Genomic DNA, 21,347 nt, shown 5'->3' with positions numbered 1-21,347 from the left:
GTACACAATTGTAGCCATCTTGGATTTGCCACCAAATATTAAGGAAAAAATTGGAAACAGGTGGATTTGTGTTCGGGTGGTCCTAGAAGTGAAAAAAATTTAGAATTGAAAAATCTGTATGAAACGTTCCTAAACTTACAACTGAACCCGTGAACACATACACACACACACACACACACACACACACACACACACACACACACACACACACACACACACACACACTGCTGCTGGTGTACTTGACAGACCTTTTTTAATATTTATTTTCTTCAAAATGCTACTATTACCATGTCAGAACGCTATAAAGGACTTTTTTTAGGAAAAGCACAAAAGCACAACAGATACCTCTTAATGTATGTCCTCTACAAGTCTTCTGTTGTCCAGTCTTGCACTTTAAATGTCTGTATGAGCACTGTCTATGTCCATACTGTCTTAAGTCCATGTATAAGTACTGTCTATGTCTATACTGTCTATGTCCTTACCTAGATTAGTCTATGTCTAATGGGAAAGCAAGAAATGTAATTTCAAATTCTTTGTATGACCAGTGCATGTAAAGAAATTGACAATAAAACCTACTTGACTTGACTAAATAAGAGCCTCGCCACAGGACACTGTGACAGAAAAAATCACATTGATCTGAATAAGTGCATGAACCGCACAATATCCTCCACAACAAGAGCAGAGGAGATCATATGGCAAAGTGACACTTAAGACAGCTTAAGACATCTTACAGGGCAGCATCTCTATTACAATGGGGTGCACTCTATTGACCCATCCCACACACGTGACCTTCATCAAAAGTGCCGCCATATTGTACATGATTCCCGCGATTTATTAATAGCGACCTACACAACATACGAAGACAACCGATTACTTTTTAAAGAAAAGACGATGCAGAAAACACCTCCACTTTCACTTTCCAGTGAGGTTGAGCATTTAGTGGGACAGCAGAGGGAGAGGTATGTTGAGAAGCTGAAAATAGCAGGTGTAGAAAACGATGTTTACCTGCTCCCACCAGGACTTTTTACAGATGTCCGGCAGCATGGGACCGCATCATCCTTACCGGATTTCGGACCACACGACCTGTATATGTATGTTGTAAACAATCCATCACCATACACTGGATATGATCTCAAGGCTTTCAAGAGTTTAGATGCATATAAATATTATGCTTCTGGCCATGTCACATGCCTTAACCAGTGGATCGTCCCAGGAGCCAGTGGTCGCCATCTTTTTACAGCGAAGGTTTGTACATTTTTCATTTAACATTGCTCAATATGCACGAAATGTAAACCCGTTTGGGTGTTATGATTTTGCTACTACGATAACTGCAATGTCCAAGTCTTGGTGCTTTTGTGCTGTGTAAATAGAAATACAGCCCAACCCAGCCTAGCAGTAATGACTAGCCAAGACAGCTAGCCATGTCGTAGCAATGTTACGTGCAGTCAGAGATATTGTTGATAAGCGTTAGAAAAGATCTCTGGTGCAGTCATTTGGATGATTAAAACGTTGCCCTGCTGTATCGATGAACAGCACTATGAGGGGTCTTCACGGAATGTAGGCTTGGCTATTGTTGTTTTTTTGCGTTCATTGCAGCTTCATCGATCCTGCGCAATTACAAGGACCACGTCCTAATGCTTTTGTTGTCATTGCGTCAAGTAGAAAAAACATCCCATCTCAGCCATGTCAAGAAATGAGCTCTAGTCTAGTCAACAACAGAAATAGTAGCCATGTCGCAGTCATTTGGATGATTAAAACGTTGCCCTGCTATCGGTGAATAGCACTGTGAGTGGTACATTTTACAGAAGGTAATGTTGGCTCTTTTTTTACGTTCATTGCAGGTTCATCACTCGTGCGCCCTCACAAGCGAGGTCCTTAAACCATGGGCTGTGATCCAAAAGGATGGAAGGGTTCTGTGTGGACACTGCACTTGCAAGGCTGGGCTCGGCGAAGTTTGTTCCCACATCGCAGCCTTACTTTATACTCTCGACGCAACTGTAAAGAAAGCCCAAGAAAAAAGCTGCACAGATGGCCATCGGCAGTGGGGACCTTTGTAGATTGTGGATTGATTACTGCAATATCCTTTATTTATTAGTCCCAATCACAAATCTATAAAGCAGCAAGCTGTTCAGAATGCAGCTGCCAGTCTTCTTACCAGGACAACAATATGTGGTCATGTCCCTCCTGTTTTAGCCTCACTGCACTGGCTCCCAGTATGCTTCAGAATAAATGTCAAGAGCCTTCTGTTGATTGTTACTGATTTATGATTCCTAAAACTATCCAGCGTAAGGGTGAAGGCACTAGACAGCCCATACAGTATCGGTATAACTGCTCTCTTAGTCCATTTCAGTGCCATTTGCCTTGGTCAGTGGTTCTCAAACTTTTTGTGTGAAGTACCACCTGAGAAATTATTGAGCTCGCCGAGTACCACCTTGACAACCAACATTACAATATCGCAGCAAAGGCCTTCCATATTCACTTTTGTCAGTCAATACAGGAGAGGTTAATAACGGCATCAACAGCTACGGTAACATTCAGTACAAGTTTGTTTTTAAATGTCTTGCTTGCCTAGTATTATTCTGCATTATGTTTTCAGATTCATAAAGTTCAATATTACAAAATGTGAGACCAAAGAGACATTTTCAACTGCAACAACTTGATCAGCCCAAAAAATTGAATTCTTCTAAGTACCACCAGAGATGTCTCAAGTACCACCAGTGGTACACGTACCACAGTTTGAGCACCACTGCCTTGGTTCATATGGATTTAGGAAAATGCTGCTAGATATCACTCCAAAACAAAGCTGAAAACGAATATGAGCAGGTACCCGACTTCACATGAATATTGTAAATGTGTGTCTACCTTTGGTTTTGTAATACTTGCATTTTTGAATTCCTCACAATCTTCTGTATCAGAAACACCCATTGAACCTTTTGGGCTGAACCACGTAAACAAAACCCTCTTATCTTCCAAGCAATACTGTGACAAAGCTGCCACATCCTGGATGTTCTCAGAGGGTGGGCATAACTAACCTGGTTCTCACGCGATCGGAACATTGTCAATCGCTTAGCTCTGGAAAGGCGCGGGTGTGTACAAACCAGCTCGAACCTGATTGGAGAATTCATGTGGCTTTTTTAAAATCACGTACTACTTCAACCACTGACTTGTATATACCCCGCCCCGCGATCCCGCCCCTCGATTCTGATTGGACAGGCTGTGAAATATCTGATTCCGTTCAGGCTCGTCTAAGATTTCCAGACCCTCGTGCGAGCTCACAAAGTTTAACGAAGATACACAAAGCACGGAGGGTCTGCGTGAGAGCCAGGCTAGGGCATAACCAGTGTTAATCAAAATGCTTTGCATGCTATTGGAAAGTGATAATCATTCAGACCAGTGCATGAACACTTAATAGAGAATGACTTCGTCAGAAAGACAGACACAGACTCCCTGCCTATTTTCAGTGTGTGTGCGTGTGTCTGTGTGTGTGTGCACATGTTGACAACTTACGCTGTACATTCTCGATGATGTGAATATTCTCAATGATCTGAATATTCTTCACAGCTTCAAGATAAAAACAGCAAAAAATCAAATGAGTCATACTTCACTTTAAGAAGTTAATAGAAGATCCGTTATGGCATGTTTGTCCAACCTGCTTCAGATATCTTGACTTTTTCCTGATTGAAGATTGACTCTAATTTCTCCTCCAGCTGTGTCTTCAGTGCAGACACAGATTTCTTCAGGGGCTCCAAGGAGAAATTCTTGCTACAGGTAACGCTGGTTGAAAGTGTGCTGTAAGGCCTCCCAGTGATGGACACCATGTTCTGTAGAGAGAAACACACAAACTAGGTTGATGTAAACCTACTGACACAAGAACCTTTGAACAGCAAGACATCAATAGAGTTACTGTGCCACTGTGCTTAGTCACATGTTGAACCCTCTTAACAGTAATGTTGTTTACCTTGAGGAAATGGATGGGATCCAGTGTCAGTGAAAGCTGCTTCATCTCAGCATCTGTTGACTTCAGCTCACCAATCTCCTGCTCCAGTCGCTTCAGGAGCCCTTCAGCCCGATTCACCTCAGCCTTCTCCTGAGCTCTGATAAGCTTTGTCACCTCAGAGCTCCTTCTCTCAATAGAGCGGATCAGCTCAGTAAACATCCTCTCACTCTCCTTCACTGCTGTCTGTGCACCAGACTGATGACACACACACACACACACACACACACACACACACACACACACACACACACACACACACACACACACACACACACACACACAATTTTGACACACATCTTACATTGGTCCTGAGCCACATATGGCCTCACACACTAAAGGACTCTTGTCGAAACAAATTTGTTAATCATTATCCCCCTTGTAGCCTATTCATAGGGATTTTTTTTATTATTATTATTATTATTATCATTAGGCCTACCTCCGCCACATAATGATGTGATTGAGTTTGCCTTCGTTGTCTTTGTTCATTACTGGGTGCACGGCTTAACTTACCACTAGAGGTCGCAAAATCTTAAATTATTTACCAGACATTGCCAACACAGTAGGAAACAAGGACTCGCCACTCACGGGACTTGGCAGTTAACCAGTTGGTCAGACACCACGAAAGCTCAAAAGAAACGGTTGTTCTTCCCTACCTTTTTCACCAAGTCAATATTAGGCAGTGCTCTGCTCTGCTCCTTGATATTCCTCATAAGGACGACTGGAATTCGCCAGAATTTAATCCACAATGCTTGGCATTTTGCATAGCTCTCTACCTTTCTTGCAAGCTAGCCCTAACGAAAAGTAGGCAACTTCAACTTTTGAATTGGGAGATTAAAAAGGATAAGGACGTGCCACTATTAAGACTTTATTCGCAACACTAGGTTTACAAGAATATGTACACAAAACTGGAGTAGCCTACACCGCAATGAATAGCTTCCCCACTGGTTACCACGACGAAACTTCTCAGTCAAATTAATAACATATCCGCATTTCGAAATGAAATCAACTACTGTAGCCTACTGACACGGGGTTCACCCAATCACAAGTCGGAGCTCCAGTCTCCGGTCCCTCCCCCCTCCTCTCTCTTCTCCATTCACTCCCAGTGAGGCTCAGTCTCAAAATAAAAAAAATTCACGGCAATAGCCAATGACCGTTAAGCATTTTGCCATTGAAAAAGCGTACAATCCCACATGCCATTGAAGTCCATTGAGACTCGACTCGCTTGCGTTGTCATGAGCGGAAAAAAAACTCGTGCGAGCCTCGGGATCTTATTACAGATTGGTTTCATTTCGAAGTTGAGCACATGCATATTCTATGGAACTGGGTCTGAAATAGCAATGTTATTAAGTCGTGTAAAGCATTAGTTTACATACTATTCTCCGTGATTTTGGACAGGAGGCGGCGCCTCCCTTGTACTCAAGGAGGAATCGCCTCTGACACACACACACACACACACACACACACGCACGCACAATAATACTGGGTATTAGAGGTGGGCGATATGGCAAAAATGTCATATCACGATTTTTTAATATAAAATCTCGATTCCGATTTGCCAAAAACAGGCATTTTAAATACTTGAAATTTGTAATTGCCAATTAATTAAATGTGAACACAATGATGACACTCTCACGAAGTGCACAATTGGATATAATGTAAAGAATAAAAGTGAAGACAGCAACACTAAGTAAGTAGACAACACTCTGATACCGATATTAAACATCCTCACTGCAAGACTATCTATACAATTTCTCCACTTTGGCAGACTCAAGACGATCTTGTACTCGATTTCATAATTCACGATTTAATATCGTCATATCGCTCACCCCTACTGGATATATTGGCAATGCTTTAAACTGAGTCTACAGTAACTCTGAACAGCTATGATTGTGAGTCCCTGGAAACATTAAAGCCATGCTTGTGTCACCTTGGATGAATGACTCACTTAGAGCCTTAAAAAGAAAATGCAGAGTAACCGAGCGTCTTTGGAGGAAAACTAAATTAGAAGTCCATAGACAATCCCTTAGGGATGAGATCTCCTCCTACAATAATGCGGTACGCTCAGAGAGAAAAGCATATTTTTCCAAAATCATAACAGACAACCAGCATAATGCGAAAGTTCTTTTTTCCACTATTGACCACCTGCTTAATCCAACACATAGCAATAACAACCTAAATGCAGCATCACATGCCAAGTGCGAGGAATTTGCTAGATTTTTTAATAAAAAGATTGCAGGCATTAGAGAAGGCATCCAAGGTGGAAACGCAGCAACCTCTGTCGCCCACTCAGGCGATACACTGAGGGGAGGGTTAAACCCCCCTAGGAGACCTGAGAGCTTCCAAAAGTTTTGTCCAATTACAGAGGACGACCTCTGTAAAATAGTCAGGGAAAGTAAGCAGTCTACCTGCAGCCTTGACGCGATCCCCACATATCTGCTAAAAAACATACTTGGTTGCTTAGCAGCACCTTTACTGCAAATTGTTAACACCTCTATGCTTACAGGCATTTTTCCAAGCTCATTCAAAACAGCCATGGTAAAGCCACTCCTAAAAAAGACAAATTTAGATCAGAATTCTTTAAACAACTACAGACCTATATCTAACCTCCCCTTTATAAGCAAGGTACTAGAAAAAGTTGTATTTAAACAGCTTAATCAACATCTGGCTGGGAATGATATCTTGGAAAAATTCCAATCAGGCTTTAGAGCCAACCATAGCACCGAAACAGCACTAACCAAAATAATAAGTGATCTTAGGCTCAGCACTGCCGCTAACTAAGTTTCAGCACTTATCCTCCTCGACCTCAGTGCCGCCTTTGACACGATAGACCACAACATACTAATTGACCGCCTTGAATCTTGGGTAGGATTGTCCGGTCACGTCTTAGAGTGGTTCAAAACATATATTACAGGAAGGCAGTTTTTTGTCACCATCGGAGAATATGTCTCCAACAAGTATGATGTGCCTTTTGGAGTTGCTCAGGGTAGTTGCTTGGGCCCTCTCCTCTTCTCTCTCTATATGTTGCCCCTGGGCTCCATCATCAGAGAGCACAATGTTGATTTTCATAGCTATGCCGATGACACTCAACTATATATCTCTGTCGAGCCTAGCCAAACCACTGCCATTCATGCCTTGACTAAATGCATGTCTGCCATCACAGATTGGATGAACAGTAACTTCCTAAAATTAAATGAGGATAAAACTGAAGTGTTGCTCATTGGGCCAAAGAAAAAACGTGCAAAACTCCACTCAAGTCTAGGTGACCTAAGCATGCACATTAAAGATAAGGTTACTAGCCTAGGTGTGGTCATAGACTCGGATTTGAGCTTTGAGCCTCACATCAATAAGATAACAAAATCTGCTTTTTTCCATCTTAGAAATGTCAACAAAGTGCGCGGCTTGGCCCCCCGACAAGACGCTGAGAAACTTATTCATGCCTTTGTCACCAGTAGGATAGACTACTGCAATGCTCTCTTCTCTGGTCTCCCAAAAAAATTAATTGACAAAATGCAACTCATTCAAAATTCTGCGGCAAGAATCCTAACAAGAACCAGAATGAGAGAGCACATCTCTCCTGTCTTGGCAGACCTGCACTGGTTACCTGTCTCATACAGAATCGACTTTAAGATTCTGCTCACAGTATTTAAAGCATTAAATGGACTTGCCCCTAGTTATATCTCAGACATGCTCTCTTTTTATGCCCCTGCTCGAGCTCTCAGGTCCACTGATGCCAAGCTGCTAAGGACCCCCACCCCCCCGCAAAAGAAGATCGGCGACGCCGCGTTTGCCTGCTATGCGCCCAAGAGATGGAACGCCCTCCCCATCGAGATCCGATCAGCCACCTCCGTCGACTCCTTCAAGAAGCAGCTGAAGACCCACCTCTTCATCCTTGCCAACTCCTAGCTGCCAAGGCGTCATAGTGTCCCAGCTGCCGCAGCGCCCTTACTGCTCGCAACCAGCCCTGGCAGGGGGCTCCCCTAGGTGGCCGCTGGTCTCTGCCTGAGGTTTCTTCCTGACTATAGGGTTTTTTTTTCTCAGACCTCACTGAGCTTTTTCTTCCCCCTTACAAACTATGAATCAAGCGAAAGGGAGTTTTTCCTCACCCCTGATGCCACCAGGGGCCGCACCTGAGCGCCCAATCTCTGTGTGACTATCTATGACTTATGATAGGCCCAGCCACTATGGACCTTACGCATCTAAGAATCCTGGTCCTAACCTACGTTGACCTTATGACTCTACAATCTCTGTCTATCTCTTCTTCCTCTGCCTTCCTGCTATTTCTGCCTCTCCTCTATACCTCTCCTTTTAAATCTATCTCTCACAATGTTTTTTTCCCATTTGTTAAGCACTTTCAGTTACATGCCTTGTATGACACAGTGCTATACAAATACAATTATTATTATTATTACAATTATTATTGTGTCACAGCTCATCATAACCGCTGCACATTATCTTCTTCCCGGTCAGTTCTCACCTTGAGAGTCTCCACAGCCTTCCTCAGCTCCTGCAACTCCCTCTCCTTCAATTGGATTGTCTGCTGGCATCTCCTATGGCTCTGCCCCAACTCCGCCTGATACCAGGAATCAAACAATCTTGATTTTCAATCATGATCATCTACATGTGTATCACTGACTGAATGCTTAAATTGGTCTGTGTTCACTGTTTTTAAAGCAATTATTTAGCTCAGCTTGACTGTGGCATGTACTCCATGTGAAGAAACAACAGGATGTAGCAAGTTTCAATCTAAATAGACAAACATAAGCAAAAGTGCACAGAGCCTGTAAATGACAGCAAATTCTGACTAGTCGTTGTGGCTACACCCTGAGGGCCTGTCAATGTTTTACAGAATATAGACATTGGACCTTTTATCATAATTAACTTCATCTTGGTGCCTCTTCACTTAACTGAAGCAAAGATCCTCCATTGTATGGCTATATTTTGTTGATTAGTAGGCTACTAATAAATACAACTCAGAAACGGTATGCTACCTACATTCATGTTTTGGCCTACCTTTTTATGACTCCACTCTGAATCTGCTGTGATTGTGTCATGGCCTTTATGATCCCCCATTGTACACAGATAGCAGATACAACTTTGGTCAGTGCGACAGAATATTTCAAAAGCCTTCTTATGACGGGGGCAAATCCTCTCCTGTAGCTGGCCTGCATCGATTACGGTGTGTTTTCTACCCAAAAGTTCATCATGAGCTTTTAGATGAGTGTCACAGTACGACACGAAACACTCCAGACAGGACTTGACAGCTTTGATTTTTCTCCCTGTGCAGATGTCACACACATCTCCAACACATTCAACAGGAGCTGCAGTTTGTATTCTGCTCTTCCTCATTTGATCCACAAGCTCAGCAAGCATAATATTCTTGTTTAAAACGGGTCGTTGAGCGAAAGTCTGTCTGCACTCAGGGCAACTGTAAACGCCCTTGCGGTCTCCCTTATCCCAACAGTTCTCAATACAACACAAACAGTAGCTGTGCCCACAGGTAAGAGTCACCGGATCATTCAGAAGACCCAAACAAATAGGGCACTCCAAAATGTCCTTGTTTCCAGCCCTGGCCTCAGCCATTTTCTTGAGAAGTTGTGGCGATGTGGTCTCAGTCAAAGCTCATTGGGAACGAGTCGATTTAAGTTTCGTTTTCACCTGTGGCGCTCCAAACTTCCTGGATGAAATGGAGTAGAGGAGGAGTTCATGGAGTACTGCTGCCAGTGCCATCTAGTGGCCATGTTTAGTGATGGAGGTTGGATAGTTGCTCGACGTGCACTCCATTGGAGCAGTATTCCCATGAGATGTTATAATGAACTCTCATTTGGTTATTCCCAAACTTTATCTCAAAGCTCTCCCCAACCCAAAATTCTACCCGTATGCCTACAGGCTGAAAGAATTAGTGAGGGGACTAATTTCGAGCTGCAACGATTAGTCGACTGATCGTGAATAATCGACTAGAATTTTCAGTAGCCTACACACTGAAGTTTGAAGCCATCTAAGACTAGTTTGGGCTGGCTGTCTGTTCACTGTGACCTCAGTCACCTTCCAATAACAAACTTGTAGGCTAAGACCGAAGTGGTCTCTCATTCAATCATGTCGATCATGATAATTCCAGACCTAAAGCCTAGGCCTACCTAGAGGATATATAAACATAAATAGGCCTACATAACCATATCTAGGCCTATCTTATTTTTAGCTATAGGCCTAAGACAGATGGATGTAGCCTTAAGTGTCGCGAAGAGTTCTTTCTCCTTGTCTCTCAATGACAGAGTAGTTAGCAGAGAGGTCCCTTCGCCCCCACAGTAAACAAAGTAGGCTACTTCCAGTGGGGAAATGCCAGAAGGTAAATGTTGAATTATCGTACCAAAACCTCAAAATTATCGTTTTTGGGGAAATAAAATAGGGTACAAGACCCAAAATGTTGCTTCAAAGCGTCAACATGAATTGAATGAGAACTCTGAAATTATCGTACATCAGGTTTTTCTGATAAAGGTCAAAATGGACAAAATTATGGTACAAATACAATAAATAACATTTGGCAACACTGGCTACTGCTGGTCAATGCGAACAGCACAATGTATTAGTAATCAGATGCATTGGTGACTTGACCCCCTCAAAACATCTAAGAACAGGTTTCTCAGTGGTTTACAGTAGAATCAGACAATAGTATTAACAGTATCATCTTTTTTTAGGCCAGGATGCAAAGACAGCACACACTCTAATTTACAGCAACTTTAAAATAAAAGCTTTGGATTTGCACACCATTCTTTTCAGACACATGTGAGAAACACTATGTTTCACTAAGTTCACATTATGTTGTAGTATGAGCTTTCCTTTAATTCCGAATTAAGGGGTGTTTACATGATGTATTCAAAGCGGAATTAAGCTTTACTCAAAATTAAAGTCAGTTAATTCCTACATAAATGTCTCATGCAGACATAGCATCTGTGTCATAGATTGCTGGTTATAGATTTCAAATAAACGTTCTGTCCATAATGCTGTACCTCATCTACAGATTGTACAAGCTGGGTCTCAGCACCAGCCTCTGCAACTTGCTGCAAGACCTGCACCAAATGAAAAGAACCTGTTGCTGTTGGCACCAACACCTCATTTACCATAATTCTGAGCACAGGGTCCAAGGTTGTGTGCTCAGTCTTCTGTTCGTCACCCTGTTGACAGAACAGTGTTGTTGCACAACAACCTATTAGCCCTCTTTGGAAGTTTGTGGATAACACCGCTCTGATGGATATCCATCCTCTCCATGGGCTGACAAGACTCACATCAAGAAAGAGGTTGGCCTTCTTCACAATGTGGCACAGACTCAACCTCCTGCTGACGGGCAGCGAGACTTCAACTTCAGAGATTGTTGTCAGTTTCCAAACCCAAGATCCAGGACACACCCAACAGCCTTCACTTATCATCCACACACAACATTTGTATCTTCATAGCAAACCAAGCTAAAAGACCACATGTTTCTATACTCATCCTCGTTATATTTTTCTTAAAAAAAAACAACAACAACCTTTTTATTGACATACATATTGTTCACATAAAACACTTAGGCCTATCTTGAACAATATCAAAGCAGCCGTGGTTGACAAATCAAGGCCAGTGAAACACTGCCCTCTTGTGTTTAAAAATAGACATTATTTTTGCCTGCCCCATGGTGATACAGACATTATTGTATTATGTACATGTAATTCTTAACATAATGCATGAAAACAAAATAACTAAGTGTATCAGATCAGTGTTCATGAGGAGATATTGGTGATATTGGGACATTATAAAGACACTTCATCCCACTCCCCCTTCTCCCCCCAGATAAATGTGCGGTGCAGATTATGTCATCCTGCCTTCTGCCATTTTCACTTGATTATATAGGCTACATGTACATATAAGCTAAAAATGGTATGTGGCGGGAAATCACATCAGGGGCCTGATAGTGAGAGTGAGCTCCTTGCCCATAGGTGGCGCTATGTATCGCTCCTCTCGAAGCAGACGCAACAGCAGGTCCTGCATGTCCCGGGGCCAGTGGTAGACACGCGTGCTCTGGAGCCAAATGGGGATGTGATCCTGGAAACAACAACAACAAAAACAAAAACAACAACAAAGGATGAGATGAGCTCATATGAGAGGTGGATGCGGGTTTCAGATGACGGCTGCGAGAACTATGAAAAGTTTCTGCATGTAGTATACCTAAGATTGTAGCAACAATTTCTATACTCCCATTACTGTAAAACAATATTTGTGTATTCAGGGAAGCCGACAGGGGGGGGACAAAGAGGTCAATCGTCCCTGGTCCAGGGAGTGGGGGCCCAGAATTTGATCTTCATTACATTGTATGTACAGTATTGAGAGGGGGGCCTTTCAGATGATTTTGTCTGGGGCCCAGCCAAAGCTGTCAGTGGCAGTGTGTGCAGTGCACATCATGTTTCAAAATGCTTTTTATCTGAGTGTAGATTAGTGGCAATGAATACAGTATATCATGAAAGTGAGTACACGCCTCACAGTTTTTGCAGATTTGTGAGTATATATTTTCATAGGAAAGTATTAAAGAAATTCGTTGACATGCACGTTTCTTTTAGGTGTATTTCAGATTGCCAATGTTGACAGCATCCATGCATCCCCAAACCATGTCAGTCCCACTACCATGCTTGGTTAATTGAGAGGATACACTTTTTTTGTAAAACTCACTTGTTTACCACCACACATGCTTGACACCATCTAAAGTTACTAGCTCTAGGTGAGCTCCTATAACAAGTATTAACACTCAGAGCTCTGAGCATCTTTTTACACCATCTAAAGTTGATCTTGATCTCTTCAGATCACACAACATGGTTCCAGTGATCCATATCCTTGGTCTGTTCATCTCTCTCGAGACCAAGATAAACACATTTGCTTTAGATGGTGTCAAGCATGTGTGGTGGTAAACAAGTGAGGGTTTTTTTTTAGTGTATCCTCTCAATAGCCAAGCATGGTTGTGGGACTGACATGGTTTGGGGATGCAAGGATGCTGTCAACATTGGCAATCTGAAATACACCTAAAAGAAACATGCATGTCAACATGCACTGTGACTACTGAAGCAGATCATGATATTCTCCATTGGATTGCATTCAAATATCACACCAATCTATTTAAGCCAGGTGCACACTCAAAGTGGAAAAGTTCAATGCAAAGAAAGGTTGAAACGCACACTGATGACCTCCCTTTTAATCCCTTTTCATTTCGAGACGATTTGAGCCAACACAGCCCCTTCTCTACCGGATTTTAATCTGGGGTGTACTCACTTTTGTGAGTACATGTTCAAACATTAATGGCTGTATTTTTTTTTCTGAGTGAACAAGAAATTTAAGCGGTTAAATATGTTGTTAAAAGGTCACTAATCATTGTGTCAAAGTGACATTTCTGTAATGCTTTCCTATGAAAAGATATACTCACAAATCTGCAAAAACTGTGAGGGGTACTCACTTTCGCGATATACTGTAAGTATTTGAATAAAACACATAGGCCCAGCCTTAATCCAGTAACAATATCCCTAGGCATAAATATTATTTAGCACGTTTTTTTTTTTTCAATCACGTTTTCTTCAAAGCACATGATACTGCTACTGACCTTGGTTGCGTTGGGGAACAATACTGGGACAAGTCGGAAATTCAGGCAACGCTGCTGAATGAACTCATTCTGTAGCTGTGGGATAGAAACAGACATTTATGCGTAAGAAAACAATATGAAAAGATGTCATTTTTCTTTGTTGTTGTTGTTGGGGCTGGGTAATCAAGACCCATGGGTGCGTGCTTTATGAGTGGGAAGACTGGGAGTGAGTGAATGTAGTTGAAGGTTGTAAGTTGTTGTAAGTGTGATCTCTTTTGGCATCATGTGTGTATTTTTCCTTGTTTGTTGTATGAATGTATAACACAAATACAAAATATCAGAAAAAAAACAATCACTATTTCCCAATGTCAAGTGTTCAAGCCTTGCTAAGATGTGAAACGCCCAGTGATTGGATACTATTTGGTGAGCTCCGCGGGGTATCCAATCACTGGGCATTTCACGTCCTAGCAAGGCTGGAACACTTGACATTGGGATATAGTGATTGTTTTTTTCTGATATTTTGTAAATTGAGCTGGAACTCCCTCAAGTTTAGCTTCGTCTGCTCATCTCAACACAGCAGGGCTGGGCTGAGCTCCCAGTGGTACAGCATGTGACAGCTCACCTAGGATGCCCCCATTGTCATGGTGACACAGCACACAGTGCTTACTGCACACAACAAAATTGCATTTATGCCTCACCTATGCAAGGGGGCAGCCCCAAACCACGGCACCCCAAGGGAGCAGTGTGGTAGGACAGTACCATGCTCAGGGTACCTCAGCCATGGATGGGGCTCTGATGGGGGAGGGCACTGGTTAAGTAATTACTCCCCCCTCCAACAACCTGGCGGGTTGGAAATCAAACCATTGAGTTACAAGTCTGACGCCCTAACCGCTTACCCATGACTGCCATGTGTAACATAGATTGAGAGTGAGATGTTGACTGGTGTGGCCCATGTGAATACATGGAGGGAGCTCAGGAACACTACTGCCTCTTCCACTGATGGTTTTCTGCTTTTCAAATAGGCATGACAGCCCAATCGTGAAGCAAAAAGTGGCGGCTGAGTCGAGCGCTTCTCGAGCTGTAGGCCTACCAGAAAATCGGCAGTGGAATAGAGGCATATGTGAGCATACTCAGGGCAGCCGACAGGGGCAACGGGGCCAGTTGTCCCAGGCCCAGGGAGAGGGGGGTGTGTGTGTGTATGTGTGTGATAGACCTTGGTTCCCTTTGACATTAATGAAGTATCTCTACTACTACTACTACCCCACTGTAGTGTAAAAATAAACATAGGTGTGGTAAATGTACAGAAGATTCTGGAACAGGACGTGACTAAGTCAATAGTGCTGTCTGAAACTCCAGTTGACCCAGTAGCACCATTCAAGAATTTCAAGTTTGAATGGCACACTGCATGACTTCCACTCATATCCACATGGGGGAGACATTGTTCACTGGAGGCATGTACAGTACGTAAGTAGTAAACTGACTCTCACCAGGTTGTTTCATGTGTTCCGCTGGAAATACACGAGGGTCTGGAGAGAGCCAGGTAATACATGTAGGCTAAACAGGCCTACATGCTAAGAAAATGTTCCTATTGATAGGTCTGTGGTACCCTGATACAGTCATTGTCTGCTACACTTTGTTTGATTCAGACTTGACTCTTGATGCAGAGATTGAAGTATTGTCTGCTCTGTATAGCCTACTGTATATATTCTGTACACGAGAATATAAAAGCCTCAACCACTGTTGTACACAGTAGCACATTGTTTGAAATGTGTGAACCTGGCCTCTGGCAAAAGAGCTTAGGTAAACACATCAGGAATGTGATGGTAATCACACACACGCACACACACACACACACACACACACACACACATGCGCGCGCCCGCCGATAGGAGGAGAGAAACAGGTCTGTTGTCCCGGGCCAAGGGAGAAGCGGGGCCCAGAATTGGGTACTCATTACATTGTATGCATTGGGAGAGGGAGCCCTTTCATATGATTTTGTCCTGGGCCCAGTCGTGGGCGCTGATTTTTGTCAGTGGCCCTGCACACACACACGCACACGCACACACACACGCACACGTACAAGCACACGCACACGCACACGCGCACGCGTACGCACACACGCGCACGCACACACACACAGCTTGACAGCCTACCTGGCTATGTATATACTTGGTGTGCAGTCCATGTTCATCTGAGCCGTGTCCTTCAATATCACTTTTGTACTTGGGGCTGATGACCATGATAATCAACACTGATTTCTGTGATAAAACAAGCAATCAAACAAGATATAGTTATTGTTATGATACACCATATCTTCTTTTTAATGTTCTGAACGAGTCACGGGGTGCACTTACATCTTTTAAATAACTATCCATCCATTTGTTTATGTCTAGTCTTCTCACAGGATCGTCAAATATATCAATCTAGGAAACAATGACATAAAATTACAATTCACCTCATAGAATCACAAGCGATTTAAAAAAGCTGCAACAGAAATACTTAGTGAAATACTTACAGCTGGTCGAAAACCCTGTGTCATCAAGAAACTCACAAATGTAGGAATCTCCTCTGCTGTGTCAATGGAGTATGTTATGAAAAGGTTTCCTGAACAAACAAGTAATTTAATGTCATTTTTGGTGGCTAGTATTGGGGATTACTACAGCAACAGAATTGCACTTGCGTTCCATTAATATAACTTGATATATTACAATACATTACAATAAATATTACTATATATACTGTATTTTTTAACACTGTACAATGCTTTTATACATCATCAACTGAAGTGTATACACTCAAAATGTTAAAAATAAAAAGTTAATGTGTGAGTGAAACTGAAAGACACCTAATCTCACATAGCCATCAGACAGTTGAGGAAGGGAAAAGGTGTCACTCACGGCAGTTATCAGGTAGACTGATGGTCCTCTTGGTCTCCTGTGCTGGAGTGTGACAGTGACGGGGAGGGAGCGAAGGTCTGGGACACAACTCCGTCATGATCTCTCTGACGGGGGCCGTGTTACCCTCTCCTCCAGTATGCCTCCTGGGGAGAGAGAGAGAGAGAGAGAGAGAGAGAGAGAGAGAGAGAGAGAGAGAGAGAGAGAGAGAGAGAGAGAGAGAGAGAGATAATAAAATAACAAAATAGTAACAGTTAGTAACAGAGTTACCCATTCAGTCAAAAATCCAAGATGGTTGCCATCAGAATAAAGTTTTCCTAATAGCTGCCCCAACAGTAGTGCAGAAGTGAAGGCCCTTTCAGGCAACAAAAGCAAAAAAATCTTGCACTGTATGTTTTCACTTGACACCCAAAGAGGGAGTGTGTGTGTGTGTGTGTGTGTGTGTGTGTGTGTGTGTGTGTGTGTGTGTGTGTGTGTGTGTGTGTGTGTGTGTGTGTGTGTGTGTGTGTGTGTGTGTGTGTGTGTGTGTGTGTGTGTGTGTGTGTGAGAGAGAGAGAGAGAGAGAGAGAGAGAGAGAGAGACAGAGACAGAGACAGAGAGACAGAGTCAAAGTAGAAAGAGAGAGAGAGAGAGAGAGAGAGAGAGAGAGAGAGAGAGAGAGAGAGAGAGAGAGAGAGAGAGAGAGAGAGAGAGAGAGAGAACCTTCACCCTCTGTCAACCAGCTGCATAACAGTGATGGATGGATACCATGAGTCTCTAAAGGGCTTCAATAAACAGTAACTACAACATGCAAATGAGTGCTTGACAGGTAAATAACAGGCTCCATAAAGCAGTCAGTGTAGAGTGGTGAATCAGGGTGTGCAGGCAAATACAACAATATACAGTAACAGACAGAAGCATAAGATACCAAAGCCCTCATCTGTCAACTTAAAATGCCTTTTATTTTATGGCCAGTGCATGATTAAAACACTTTGATGTGTTTCGGTTAAAAGCCTTCATCTATTTTAGGTTTAAGAAGATACGTGCTCACTTATCTTACTTCTTTTGAAATGGAGTAGGCCTGTCACCAAAGAGCACCATTCCTACAAAGAACAGGTTCTAGGCGACCCTCCAATTGGACATAATTTTCTATAATAACATGCAGCAAGATCTCAAAAGGTGTTGTGTACTGTACCTAGACTGGGGCTGGTGGGGAGGTGCATGTGCAGGCTCTGTGTTGGGGTAGTAGTGGGGGTAGGCCTGATCGGCATACTGCTGGTTGAAGCAAGGACCCACAGGACGACCTGCGGAATGGCATTCATTTCAAACAGTTTGACATTTGGCATCTGGTCTGCTACACATCCTGCAAATTAACGCGTTTTCAAACAGTTTGACATTCGGCATCTGGTCTGCTACACATCCTGCAAATTAACGCATTTTCAAGCCATCACATGCACACTAGTGGTGTCAACAAAAATCGATTCGCTGATGCAATGCAATGCAATGCGGGGCATGGACAATTCAATTCAATGCGGCAAGTTCCAGAACCGATGCAGCATTTTTTTTAAGTTTAAATTACTTCCGTGGATATTTCAGGAGCAAGTGAATGTTAAATTAAATAAAAGCACTTCAAAGCATTGAAAACTGATAGACTAATAAAGAAAACAGCCATTAAAATGTTGCTCAGTATCTAACTACTTGTGTTGCCTCATCATGACTGATGAAACATTTGCTTTGCTCTCAGTAGAAAGGTAATGCATTGCAATGCATCGTAGAATTGAATTGAATCGAATCGAATCGAATCGCTACCTCCCGAATCGGAATCGAATCAAATCGTGAGGGCCGTGCCAATGCACACCATTAATGCACACAGTTTAACGTCTCTTGGTCATTTGAAACAAACGACAAATACATTGTTGCAGAGAAATTGTGGTTACAGTGAAAGGTGTTTGATATAAAATGCTCTGGCTGACCACAACTTTGACTGGCCATAAGCAAGAACATGAAAAGTGTTTGTATGCCTCTGAAAAGTCATTTCAATATCTCTTTGGAGGACGATAAAAAGTCTAAGATATTCAGAGATAAAGATTCAGTCTTATGAAATGGAAAACCCTGCAGTTTTGATTATTTGATTAGATTTTTAGACCATTATCACAGACAGAACATCAAATTCATAAAATGCTTCATTTAAAGTGTGCCAATGGAAGGCATACATGGCATGGTACTACTTACAAAAAAGATCTACTGTGTATATAGGATTTACAAAATGATTTCTATATATAGCATAGACTATACCATATGAGGGTCATACTACTACTACGACTATAAAATAAGCAAATTCCTCATTTTCCTGCAAGGAACATATAGGCTACACATTCTATGTATTGCAAAATATAAACATTGGACATGGAATGTGTGCTAGTTCTTACACTTATGGCAAGCATGAGTAGAAGTCAAAATTCATCACTCTTTCATAGCATTTTCAAGTATACATTTAAAATCTGGAGGTGGATATAAAATGGAAACCTCAGACCAATGATATTTCCTTCTCCTTTGGAACTGGAAATTAGAGTTACCATGGGAGGAAAACATGTGCATAAGTTGAGGCAAAATACCTTGAGTCTATCATAAAACCAAAAATAATGTAATTTCTTTAAACATGAGAGTCTGGTTTGTTACATGCACCCATCTAACAATCCAACACTGTTTTTCCTATTTAAAAAAAAAAACCAAACAATCGAAACCACTGAAAATGGCCTGTCAGATTTTAGTCTGCTTCTATTTGTACCCAAACGGTAGATTGGGTGTGTGCACCCAAATGATCTCCATTCATACGAAACAATGAAAACATTGAGGACACAAGTTACATAACAGAAATCCAGTGTGAAAAATGGTAACAGAATAATGGACTTCATAATTATATTTGCATCATGCCAAGAGATGGGGAACGCCCCCTGAAAACAATCAAAACAAGAGATGTGGAAAGGCTCCATGGCCACTTACGCAGGGGAGGTACGCGGTTGTTGTTGTTGTTGTGGTACGGCCGGTGGCAGGGCATGGGCTGCTGGTAATGAGCATTGGGGGGGTCGGACTGTAGCGACAGGGGGGCCTCCAGGCTCTCATCGGGGTCCGGACCGGGGGGCTCTTTGGGGGCTTTGTAATAACTCCGCACTGGGGGGTCCTCCATCCAGGAAACGTCACTGGGGTTGTTCTTGAACAGGTCGCGGTGAGGGTTCAGGTCCGGGGACAGTTCTGTTCCCATAGAAACGGGCGCCTGCGTTCGCCCACCTTTGGGTGGCTGATGGTCCCCCCACGGTTCGCAGTCGGCTGGTACGTGGTTGATGGTGACGCTCGGGTACTCGTCCATCACGGGCCCCCCCCGGGTCAGGTAGGGGGCGTCCAGCCCGCTCTGGCTCTGCTCACACACCAGGTTCAAGCAGGACGAGGTCATGGCCTCGTCAGTCTCCACCGGGACACTCCTGTGGCCGTACGACACTACAGAGGGGAGCGGGAGGGAGGGAGAGAGAGAGAGAGAGAGAGAGAGAGAGAGAGAGAGAGAGAGAGGCAGACAGGCAGGCAGACAGAAACAGAGAGTAGCAGAGATATGGGAAAGATAGAGAGAGACAGGCAGACAGAGAAAGAGAGAGAGAGAGAGAGAGAGAGAGAGAGAGAGAGAGAGAGAGAGAGAGAGAGAGAGAGAGAGAGAGAGACTAAGAGAGGAGGACATTGGAGAGAGAGAGAGAGAGAGAGAGAGAGAGAGAGAGAGAGAGAGAGAGAGAGAGAGTAGGTAGGAGAGATATTGGAGAGAGAGAGATGGGGGGGAACACACACAAACAAAAAGGCATTCCAGTAAGGAGGAAAGGAAAGAGGACAAGAAAGAAGACAATAGACAGACAAAGAGAGCGAAAAGAAAAAGAAAGAGAAAGAAGGAGTCAGTGTCTTCAATTGCACTTTGCACCGGCTTAATGTCCGAGCAAGCATACTGTATGTGGTTAAGCAGGAAATGGGGCAAAAAATGCACTCTTACCTGGAAACGAGTCCATTACTGTATCGTATGCCACTGTATTGTGTTGCTCACAGAAGAGAAAAGTAATCTTGCCAAGGTCATGGGAAAGGAAATCTTATCCAGGCAAGAGATGAAAGAGGAGAAAAACATCTCATGTCAATCAAAACTGTCACCGTGTCCGTGTAGTCCATTACAAGAGTTTGTACAACACTCAGCAAAAAAACACAATTCAGATGTAAAAGTGACATTTTCTCAACATGTTTATTTTAAGCTCACACCTCTTAAACATTAAAGTTTTTTTCTGTTCCCTCTGAAAGGAAACCGGTGAACTAAGACAGACACACAAACTACAAACTCCTTAAGAGCTCAAGGAGCAGCGCAGGTCCAAAGGTGGTGGCCACTAAGTCATTGTGTTGCCTGAAATACGCCATTCCTACCCACATGTGTGTTCACAGTAGACACCTCACTGGCAGCAATAATCCAGTAATCCTCAGCTGAATACCCACACAGATGACATTGTATATGAAGAACACTATGTCACCTTAGAGATATCACACGGCTATAACATGCACAGTACACAAAGAAAGACACATTATGAAAGTATTTTAGTCCTACCTTTCTGACGCCAGATCCCTCTAAAGGCTAAATTCCTTTCACCTTCGTAGGAGGAAGCACTCCCATTATTTTTATTTTTTTCTTTGAAGGAGGGTTCACACACTATGCAAAGCTGTACAGTCAGTCCAGTATATGCAAATATTGTGGAGCCTACTCCGGATCAGCTCTACCAATCAGGTTTCTCACAGCAGAACACTGTGCTGTCAGTCAAACTGAGTGGGGTGTGGTCAATGTGATTCACTAGTTCAGTTGCACTCAAGGGTT

At 42.9% G+C, this 21,347-nt stretch overlaps 2 protein-coding genes across 3 annotated transcripts; one reads left to right on the top strand and one right to left on the bottom strand.

The window, feature by feature from the left end:
- Positions 1–667: 667 nt before the first annotated feature.
- Positions 668–2,114, top strand: LOC134468800 (uncharacterized). Its single transcript, XM_063222672.1, has 2 exons — positions 668–1,254; positions 1,782–2,114. The coding sequence occupies exons 1-2, from the start codon at positions 892–894 to the stop codon at positions 2,055–2,057; spliced, it is 639 nt and encodes a 212-aa protein (XP_063078742.1). The 5' UTR covers positions 668–891; the 3' UTR covers positions 2,058–2,114.
- Positions 2,115–11,522: 9,408 nt separating this feature from the next.
- traf3ip2a (TRAF3 interacting protein 2a) lies at positions 11,523–21,135 on the bottom strand. Of its 2 annotated transcripts, none has more exons than XM_063222384.1 (10): positions 21,084–21,135; positions 20,490–20,582; positions 19,466–19,957; positions 17,658–17,766; positions 16,487–16,629; positions 16,105–16,193; positions 15,944–16,012; positions 15,743–15,847; positions 13,611–13,685; positions 11,523–12,070 (listed from the first exon to the last, which is right to left on the bottom strand). In XM_063222384.1, the coding sequence occupies exons 2-10, from the start codon at positions 20,503–20,505 to the stop codon at positions 11,921–11,923; spliced, it is 1,248 nt and encodes a 415-aa protein (XP_063078454.1). In that variant the 5' UTR covers positions 20,506–20,582; positions 21,084–21,135; the 3' UTR covers positions 11,523–11,920. The 2 variants fall into 2 exon arrangements, with proteins under 2 accessions (XP_063078454.1, XP_063078455.1); XM_063222385.1 differs by lacking the exon at positions 21,084–21,135 and adding an exon at positions 20,910–21,049.
- Between the last annotated feature and the right edge of the window lie 212 nt (positions 21,136–21,347).

The sequence above is a fragment of the Engraulis encrasicolus genome, chromosome 18 (genome assembly GCF_034702125.1).
Source record: "Engraulis encrasicolus isolate BLACKSEA-1 chromosome 18, IST_EnEncr_1.0, whole genome shotgun sequence".
Lineage (NCBI taxonomy): Eukaryota > Metazoa > Chordata > Actinopteri > Clupeiformes > Engraulidae > Engraulis > Engraulis encrasicolus.
This window is presented reverse-complemented; position numbering and strand designations above follow the sequence as displayed.

Excerpts from the sequence above, each read along its gene's own strand:
- LOC134468800 (XM_063222672.1), top strand. The coding sequence starts at position 892 with ATGCAGAAAACACCTCCACTTTCACTTTCCAGTGAGGTTGAGCATTTA. Across the intron at positions 1,255-1,781 it reads TTACAGCGAAGGTTTGTACA|CACTGTGAGTGGTACATTTT; the intron begins TTTTTCATTTAA and ends ATCGGTGAATAG.
- traf3ip2a (XM_063222384.1), bottom strand. Across the intron at positions 13,686-15,742 it reads CCAAGTATATACATAGCCAG|CTACAGAATGAGTTCATTCA; the intron begins GTAGGCTGTCAA and ends TCTATCCCACAG. Across the intron at positions 12,071-13,610 it reads TGTTCCCCAACGCAACCAAG|GATCACATCCCCATTTGGCT; the intron begins GTCAGTAGCAGT and ends TGTTGTTTCCAG.